General features: G+C 48.4%; 1 protein-coding gene across 1 annotated transcript in view; it reads right to left on the bottom strand.

Annotated features, from left to right (window-relative positions):
• Window positions 1-8,076: 8,076 nt before the first annotated feature.
• Window positions 8,077-10,056, bottom strand: part of LOC122542026 (phosphomannomutase 1-like) — a 59,560-nt gene continuing 57,580 nt past the window's right edge. The window contains exon 8 of the mRNA XM_087978349.1: window positions 8,077-9,930. Within this exon, the coding sequence (XP_087834475.1) occupies window positions 9,829-9,930 (102 nt within the window). The 3' untranslated portion in view covers window positions 8,077-9,828. The remainder of the gene's footprint in view (window positions 9,931-10,056) is intronic.

Here is a 10,056-nt window from a genome sequence, read left to right as displayed (position 1 = left end):
TGTGCTGGGAGTGTTTGATAGGGACAGTGTAGAGGGAGCTTTACTCTGTATCTGACCCCATGCTGCCTCTGTGCTGGGAGTGTTTGATAGGGGCAGTGTAGAGGGAGCTTTCCTCTGTATCTGACCCCATGCTGCCTCTGTGCTGGGAGTGTTTGATAGGGACAGTGTAGAGGGAGCTTTACTCTGTATCTGACCCCCATGCTGCCTCTGTGCTGGGAGTGTTTGATAGGGACAGTGTAGAGGGAGCTTTACTCTGTATCTGACCCCATGCTGCCTCTGTGCTGGGAGTGTTTGATAGGGACAGTGTAGAGGGAGCTTTACTCTGTATCTGACCCCCATGCTGCCTCTGTGCTGGGAGTGTTTGATAGGGACAGTGTAGAGGGAGCTTTACTCTGTATCTGACCCCATGCTGCCTCTGTGCTGGGAGTGTTTGATAGGGGCAGTGTAGAGGGAGCTTTACTCTGTATCTAACCCCATGCTGCCTCTGTGCTGGGAGTGTTTGATAGGGACAGTGTAGAGGGAGCTTTACTCTGTATCTGACCCCATGCTGTATCTGTCCTGGGAGCGTTTGATGAGGGCAGTGTAGAGGGAGCTTTACTCTGTATCTGACCCCATGCTGTCCCTGTCCTGGGAGCGTTTGATGAGGGCAGTGTAGAGGGAGCTTTACTCTGTATCTGACCCCATGCTGTATCTGTCCTGGGAGCGTTTGATGAGGGCAGTGTAGAGGGAGCTTTACTCTGTATCTGACCCCATGCTGTATCTGTCCTGGGAGCGTTTGATGAGGGCAGTGTAGAGGGAGCTTTACTCTGTATCTGACCCCATGCTGTCCCTGTCCTGGGAGCGTTTGATGAGGGCAGTGTAGAGAGAGCTTCACTTCCAGTTTAAAAGAGCAGAGGAAAACTTTACTGTCCCTGTCCTGGGAGTGTTTGATGGGAAGTGTCAAGGTAGCTTTACTTTCAGTTTAATGGGTTAGAGGGTGATTTACTCTGTGTCTAATCCCTTGCTGTAACTGTCCTGGGAGTGTCTGATGGGGGCAATGTAGAGGGAGCTTTACTCTGTATCTATTCCTGTGCTGTACCTGTCTTGGAATTATTGGGTGAGGGCAGTTGGAAGGAGCTTTAATGTGTATCTAACTGTGTGCTGTACTTGTCCTGGGATAGGGGCAGGCTAGAGAGGACTTTATTTGTAAACTAAAGGGAGAGTGTTACTTTCTGTTTGCATAGACAGAGTTTTACGTATCCTTGAGTGATTGATGGGGTCGGTGTAGAGGGAAAAAACCTTCAAGGAGAAAGTGAGGACTGCAGATGCTGGAGATCAGAGCTGAAAAATGTGCTGCTGGAAAAGCGCAGCAGGTCAGGCAGCATCCAAGGAGCAGGAGAATCCACGTTCCTGAAGAAGGGCTTATGCCAGAAACGTCGATTCTCCTGTTCCTTGGATACTGTCTGACCTGCTGCGCTTTTCCAGCAACACATTTTCAGCTCTGGTGTAGAGGGAGGTTTACTTTCAGTTTGAAAGAGTAGAGGAAGGTTTGCCTTTGTATGTAACCCTACACTTCCCTGTCCGGGCAGTGTTTGATGTGGATAGTGTAGAGGGAGCTTTACTCTGTATCTAACACTGCTGTATGTGTCTGGGCAGTGTTTGATGTGGATAGTGTAGAGGGAGCTTTACTCTGTAGCTAACACTGCTGTATGTGTCTGGGCAGTGTTTGATGTGGATAGTGTAGAGAGAGCTTTACTCTGTAGCTAACACTGTGCTGTATATGTCTGGCAGTGTTTGATGTGGATAGTGTAGAGGGAGCTTTACTCTGTATCTAACACTGCTGTATGTGTCTGGGCAGTGTTTGATGTGGATAGTGTAGAGGGAGCTTTACTCTGTAGCTAACACTGCTGTATGTGTCTGGGCAGTGTTTGATGTGGATAGTGTAGAGGGAGCTTTACTCTGTAGCTAACACTGCTGTATGTGTTTGGGCTGTGTTTGATGTGGATAGTGTAGAGGGAGCTTTACTCTGTATCTAACACTGTGCTGTATATGCCTGGCAGTGTTTGATGTGGATAGTGTAGAGGGAGCTTTACTCTGTATCTAACACTGTGCTGTATATGTCTGGCAGTGTTTGATGTGGATAGTGTAGAGGGAGCTTTACTCTGTATCTAACACTGCTGTATGTGTCTGGGCTGTGTTTGATGTGGATAGTGTAGAGGGAGCTTTACTCTGCATCTAACACTGTGCTGTATGTGTCTGGCAGTGTTTGATGTGGATAGTGTAGAGGGAGCTTTACTCTGTATCTAACACTGCTGTATGTGTCTGGGCTGTGTTTGATGTGGATAGTGTAGAGGGAGCTTTACTCTGTATCTAACACTGTGCTGTATATGTCTGGCAGTGTTTGATGTGGATAGTGTAGAGGGCGCTTTACTCTGTATCTAACACTGCTGTATGTGTCTGGGCAGTGTTTGATGTGGATAGTGTAGAGGGAGCTTTACTCTGTATCTAACACTGTGCTGTATATGCCTGGCAGTGTTTGATGTGGATAGTGTAGAGGGAGCTTTACTCTGTATCTAACACTGTGCTGTATATGTCTGGCAGTGTTTGATGTGGATAGTGTAGAGGGAGCTTTACTCTGTATCTAACACTGTGCTGTATATGTCTGGCAGTGTTTGATGTGGATAGTGTAGAGGGAGCTTTACTCTGTATCTAACACTGCTGTATGTGTCTGGGCTGTGTTTGATGTGGATAGTGTAGAGGGAGCTTTACTCTGTATCTAACACTGTGCTGTATATGTCTGGCAGTGTTTGATGTGGATAGTGTAGAGGGCGCTTTACTCTGTATCTAACACTGCTGTATGTGTCTGGGCAGTGTTTGATGTGGATAGTGTAGAGGGAGCTTTACTCTGTAGCTAACACTGTGCTGTATATGTCTGGCAGTGTTTGATGTGGATAGTGTAGAGGGAGCTTTACTCTGTATCTAACACTGTGCTGTATATGCCTGGCAGTGTTTGATGTGGATAGTGTAGAGGGAGCTTTACTCTGTATCTAACACTGTGCTGTATATGTCTGGCAGTGTTTGATGTGGATAGTGTAGAGGGAGCTTTACTCTGTATCTAACACTGTGCTGTATATGCCTGGCAGTGTTTGATGTGGATAGTGTAGAGGGAGCTTTACTCTGTATCTAACACTGTGCTGTATATGTCTGGCAGTGTTTGATGTGGATAGTGTAGAGGGAGCTTTACTCTGTATCTAACACTGCTGTATGTGTCTGGGCAGTGTTTGATGTGGATAGTGTAGAGGGAGCTTTACTCTGTAGCTAACACTGCTGTATGTGTCTGGGCAGTGTTTGATGTGGATAGTGTAGAGGGAGCTTTACTCTGTAGCTAACACTGCTGTATGTGTCTGGGCAGTGTTTGATGTGGATAGTGTAGAGGGAGCTTTACTCTGTAGCTAACACTGTGCTGTATATGTCTGGCAGTGTTTGATGTGGATAGTGTAGAGGGAGCTTTACTCTGTATCTAACACTGTGCTGTATATGCCTGGCAGTGTTTGATGTGGATAGTGTAGAGGGAGCTTTACTCTGTATCTAACACTGTGCTGTATATGTCTGGCAGTGTTTGATGTGGATAGTGTAGAGGGAGCTTTACTCTGTATCTAACACTGTGCTGTATATGCCTGGCAGTGTTTGATGTGGATAGTGTAGAGGGAGCTTTACTCTGTATCTAACACTGTGCTGTATATGTCTGGCAGTGTTTGATGTGGATAGTGTAGAGGGAGCTTTACTCTGTATCTAACACTGCTGTATGTGTCTGGGCAGTGTTTGATGTGGATAGTGTAGAGGGAGCTTTACTCTGTAGCTAACACTGCTGTATGTGTCTGGGCAGTGTTTGATGTGGATAGTGTAGAGGGAGCTTTACTCTGTAGCTAACCTCATGCTGTACCACTCCTGTGTGTGCTGATGGGGAGGGAGCTTTACGTTCAGTGTAAAAGAGTAAAGGGAGATTGCCTTTGTTTCTTACCCCGTGCTGTACTGGGAGTGTTTGCTGGGGTCAGTGTCGAAGGGGCTTTACATTTAGTTTAAAAGAGGGAGCGTTTCATTGTATCTAACCTGTCCTGGGAGTGTTTGATGGGGTCAGTGTAGAGGGAGCTTCACTTTCTGTTTACTTTCAGTTTAATGGTGGCTCAGTGGTTAGCACTGCTGCCTCACAGCGCCAGGGTCCCAGGTTCGATTCCAGCCTCGGGTGACTGTCTGTGTGGAGTTTGCACATTCTCCCTGTGTCTGCGTGGGTTTGCTCCGGTTTCCTCCCACAGTCCAAAGATGTCCAGGTTAGGGTGGATTGACCATGCTAAATTGCCCCATAGTGTTCAGGGACGTGTAGGTTAGGTGTATTAGTCAGGGATAGATGTAGGGTAATGGGTCTGGGTGGGTTACTCTTTGGACGGTCAGTGTGGACTTATTGGGCCGAAGGGCCTGTTTCCACACTGTAGAGATTCTAGGATTCTATTCTATGATTGTAACAGAGTACAGAGAGCTTTGCTCTATATCTAACCCTGTGCTGTCCCTGACCTGGGAGTGTTTGATGGAGAAAATGTAGAGGGAGCTTTATTCTGAATGTAACCCCTTGCTGTACTGTCCTTGGGAGTGTTTGATGAGGACACTGTCGAGGGAGCCTTACTCTCAGTTTAAAGGAGTAGAAGGAGCTTTACTCTGTGTCTAACCCCCTGCTCTGGGAGTGTTTGATTGGGAGGCAGATTTACTTTCAGTTTAAAAGAGTCTAATCCTGTGCAGTCCCTGTCATAGGAGCATTTGATGGGGACAGTGTAGAGGGAGTGGTAATTTTGTACCTAACCTAAACTGTAGAGCTGCAGGGAGAGATGGGACAGCATCAGGAGAATTTTCCAATGTGTCACATCATCTGCTGTAGTAACCCTGAGTGTTTGGTTTGACAGGCAGGTGTTACTCTGTACATAGCCAGGTACCTGTGTGGCAAATATTCAAACTGAATGATAATTTCTGAATTACAGAGAGTGTGTGTAACAGGACAGAACTCATGTTGTCTGACTCTCACTGTTTTAATGTCTCTCCCTGGCTCTTCTGGATACTGTAGCTCTGTGCTGTGAGCCGCTTCCCAGGTATTGGATTTTGCGTCTAACTTTGTGAGTGAGTCACTGGGAAACGGTCACCGAGCGGGGAGGAGAGGAGCTGAATTGCTGCCTACACCTGGCGCTCAGGGAGCCCTGCTGTGGTTGGTGAGGTCTGTGCATTGCCTATTCACTTCACGGGCCCCACCGAGGGAGAGCGGCCATTTTGTTGACCTCTCAAGGTGCCCCATGATGTCCGCCCGGGGGAGCCCTAACCCACAGCCTGAGCAGGACACAACTTGATCCTTTGAATCCAAACAGCCTCCGATTGGAGGCGAGAGTTTTCATCATGTCACCTCACGCTGTGACCCTTGCCCCACACACTCCCACCACTTGATCATAAGATACAGGGACTGAATTAGGCTCTTCGGCCTATTGATTCTGCTCTGCTGTGGCTGATGTCGTTCTCAACCCCCATAACCCCGGATTTCCGGGTGTCGGATTTGGATCAAGTTGATTGATCCTGGTGGAGAAGTTGAAGTAACCGAGAATCAATGGTCTCTATTGGGCCTTTACCCAGGGGTTGAAGGTTAGGGAAGGGATTGGTGGGGAGGCACGGTGAATTGGCAGAGATAACTGCAACAGTTTTGGGGGGGGTCGAGATTAAAGTGGTGCTGGAAAAGCACAGCAGGTCAGGCAGCATCTGAGGAGCAGGAAAATCGACGTTTCAGGCAAAAGCCCTTCATCAGGAATAGAGGCCTTTTCCAGCCCCACTCTAATCTAGACTCTGGTTTCCAGCATCTGCAGTCCTTGTTTTTACACAGTTTTGGTGGGGGTGGGGGGGTGTCAGGGTGCCTTGGATTCTGGATTAACCCTTTCGTCAGCCACATGAAAAAAGCTTCTCATTCTAGACACTTTCCCCATCTCAACCCAAACCAATCACTCGACCCCCACCCCCATTAATGCTTTGTCATTTGAGATTAAGATCTAGCCGCGTGTTATTCTGTCAAACTGTGCTAATGTGCATCATTAATAATCACTGTCAGTGCTGAATGGACACTGGAGTTGGGAACACCAGGAAGCAAGAATGGTTTGTGATTGGGTAATGGTGTCCTTGGCAAAAGCTATCAATAAAATGCAATAATACCCCAGCCCTCAAGTTCTCTGTCCATTCTTTCCACGTGGGATCTTGCTCTTCTCAATTGAAGAGAGAGCTGTTCCATTGGCCCAGCCAATTGGTCAAGTGGACAGCGAAGAGGGTTACCTCAGATTACAACAGGATCTGGACCAGATTGGCCAATGGGCTGAGAAGTGGCAGATGGAGTTTAATTCAGATAAATGCGAGGTGCTGCATTTTGGGAAAGCAAATCTTAGCAGGACTTATACACTTAATGGTAAGGTCCTTGGGAGTGTTGCTGAACAAAGAGACCTTGGAGTGCAGGTTCGTAGCTCCTTGAAAGTGGAGTCGCAGGTAGCTAGGATAGTGAAGGTGGTGTTTGGTTTGCTTTCCTTTATTGGTCAGAGTATTGAGTACAGGAGTTGGGAGGTCATGTTGCGGCTGTACAGGACATTGGTTAGGCCACTGTTGGAATATTGTGTGCAGTTCTGGTCTCCTTCCTATCAGAAAGATGTTGTGAAACTTGAAAAGGTTCAGAAAAGATTTACAAGGATGTTGCCAGGGTTGGATGATGTGAGCTACAGGGAGAGGCTGAACAGGCTGGGGCTGTTTTCCCTGGAGCATCGGAGGCTGAGGGGTGACCTTATAGAGGTTTACAAAATTATGAGAGGCATAGATAGGATAAATAGGCAAAGTCTTTTCCCTGGGGTCGGGGAGTCCAGAACTAGAGGGCATAGGTTTAGGGTGAGAGGGGAAAGATATAAAAGAGACCTAAGGGGCAACTTTTTCACACAGAGGGTGGTACGTGTATGGAATGAGCTGCCAGAGGATGTGGTGGAGGCTGGTACAATTACAACATTTAAGAGACATTTGGATGGGTATATGAATAGGAAGGGTTTGGAGGGATATGGGCCGGGTGCTGGCAGGTGGGACTAGATTGGGTTGGGATATCTGGTCGGCATGGACGGGTTGGACCGAAGGGTCTGTTTCCATGTGTTGTGGTGAGGAGCCCTCTGCTGGCATAGTTGGTAAGTACACCCCTTGATCCAGCAATAAACATTCAGACTGGGTCTAAAGTTCGATCCCAGGAGTTAATCAGCTCCATCGCGATGGTTGCTCTCTAGGTTAGGTCACAACCCTTTTGGGGAGGCATGGTGGCTTAGCAGTTAGGGTAGCACTGTGGCTTAGTGGTTAGCACTGCTGCCTCACGGTGCCAGGGAACTGGGTTCGATTCCAGCCTCGGGTGACTGCCTGTGTGGAGTTTGCACATTCTCCCCGGGTCTGAGTGAGTTTCCTCCCACAATCCAAAGATGTGGAGGTGAGGGTGGATTGGCCATGCTAAATTTCCCATAGTGTTCAGGGATGTGTAGCTGAGGTGCATTAGTCAGGGGGAAATGTAGAGCAATAGGGAAGTGGTTCTGGGTCAGTTACTCTTCGGAGGGACAGTGCAGACCTGTTGGGCTGAATGGCCTGTTCCCAAACTGTTGGGATTCTGGGAGAAAGTGGGAATATGGAGGTACATGCTCAAGGGGTTCCAATGCCCTCACCGTGACGGTGATTAACACCAATTCCCATGTGGCAGTGTGATACTGTGTCTTGTAAGGCTGAGATGAAGAGATGAATAAGGATGTTCGGAATAGCAGTTGCTGTAGGCCGTTCATCCCCTGACGTGTTCTATCCCATTCAATAAGGTCCTGGCCGATCCAGGTGTAGTCCCAACCCCCTGTTTCATACCTGCCCCATGTAACCCACGACCTGTGCATCAGTCAGACATCGATGTAACACCACCTTGAATAGATACAAAGATCTATCCTCTACCACTCACATGGGGTTTGGGGGCGGGTTTAGAGATTTGCATGAATTAAAGCTGCTTGAGACAAGAGATTCTTCCCCATCTGTGTTGTGAATGAGATGCTTTATTTTTAAACTTTGTTCTTTATCTGGTTTGATAGGAAACATTCTCTCACCAGCCGCCCCACCACCATCCTTCATGATCTTCCTGTCTGTGGTCCAATTGTATTTCACTAAATTCTGATAGGAGTGGACCCCATCGGCCTGAGCAGGACAACCCCTTCCCTCCCACACTCAGCCGAGTGAACCTTCTGTGAATTCCTTCCATTCCCAGTCTCAGGATGGGGAGGCCAAACCTGTCCCGGACTCTCACTCTGATCCCACTCCCCGCCAGCTCCTTGACTTTGTCGACCCTCACGCTCAGGGAGTGGAGGCCAGCATTGCTCCTTCTCCTTGCTGCTTCTCTGCACAGAGTTCCTGTGACATGTGCAAAAAGCACGTCTGACCCTCCATCTCTCGCCCTCCATCTCTCGCCCTCCATCTCTCGCCCTCCATCTCTCGCCCTCCATCTCTCGCCCTCCATCTCTCGCCCTCCATCTCTCGCCCTCCATCTCTCGCCCTCCATCTCTCGCCCTCCTTCCCTTTCCTCACTCCTTTCACTGTTGCTCTCTCTGCCCAATTGTTTAGAACTCTCTCATCCTGAGGAAAAGGCCGGTGTTCTTCACCATTCCTATTCCCTTCGCGATTATATTAACCCTCTCTCAGGTCACCCCCCTCAACCTCCTACACTGCAGTGGAAAAAAATAATCCCAGCCTACCTTTGTAACTCAAACCCTCCACTCCCAGCAACATCTTGGGGGAGTCTTTTCTGAACCCTCTCTGATTTAATAATCTCCTTCCTATAGCAGGGCGACCAGAACTGGACACAGTAATCCCAGGAGAGGCCTCACCAATGTCCTGTACTGCCTCAACATGACGTCCCAACTCCTACACTCCAAAGGTCTGAGCAATGAAGGCAAGCTTGCCAAATGCCTTTTTAACCACGCTGTCTGTATGTGGCACAGATTTCAAAGAATTATGTCCCGGGAGCCCTCGGTCTCTCTTTCCTACAACACCAGCTGTCCTGGCCCGGTCTTTATGAATGACAGCACAGTGTTCCCTCCTCCCCCACCTCATGTTCTCACCTCAAACCATCCTCTCCCAGAACTCTGAGCTGTGGAAATTCACAGTCTCCACGTTTCCCCATTTCAGGATTTTAAAATAAAAGAGTCTGTCACCCTCTATCCAACCCCCCCCTTCATTCTCTGGGACCGGCCTCACAACTCTCTGCAATCTCTTCAGCTCAGTTCTTGGTGTTCGAAAGTTCATGCAAACTCTCGGTTTTGGGTTTGAGCTTCCAGCCCCTTTTGCTTCCTGTTGTTACAATGTTTTTTTTTTGGGTGGGGGGGGTCGTGTGTTTTTCGATCAACATGCAACCACTGTAAATGGCTATGTCAACATTTTCTCCTCAAACGGTCACAGTGTAGTACTGGCCTTTGGCCAATAGGTAGCTCTGTGAAACAGGTTTCTGATATGTCCCAGCCATAGTTCCATCTTGTAGCTGCGTACAAAGGTAAATGCACATCTGACTGTGAACAACAAATAACGTAATTCCGGTCACACTGATATGGAACTGGATGAGTGACGTCCCACAGCAGCAGTATCCCACAATGCACAGCTGTTGACATGGCTGAGCTAATTGTCCATCCCAAATGGGCAAGGGGAGCCTGCAGTTCCGGTCACCCTCTCCATGATTTCCAGAAGCAGAGTTCCCGGGCTCGAGATCCAGGAATGACAGGATGTGTCCGCGGTTCGGTCCTACAGGAAGAGCTCCTTACAAATCCGAACAGTGTCATCCGGGGACGTCACGGTGTGGCCAATTGTCCTCGGATCGTGGAAGATCTCGTGATCGTTTCCACCCTGCACAGATCAGAGAGTCCAGTCAGTCAGATTTCACCGTCACCACCTACCCCTCCCCACCAATCCCCTCCTCCAAAAACCCTTTCTCACACACACACCTTTCTCTCACACACTCACACTCACCAT

This window comes from Chiloscyllium plagiosum, unplaced genomic scaffold (genome assembly GCF_037043375.1).
Source record: "Chiloscyllium plagiosum isolate Xiang-an unplaced genomic scaffold, Cpla_swu_hap1 HiC_scaffold_33, whole genome shotgun sequence".
NCBI lineage: Eukaryota > Metazoa > Chordata > Chondrichthyes > Orectolobiformes > Hemiscylliidae > Chiloscyllium > Chiloscyllium plagiosum.
This window is presented reverse-complemented; position numbering and strand designations above follow the sequence as displayed.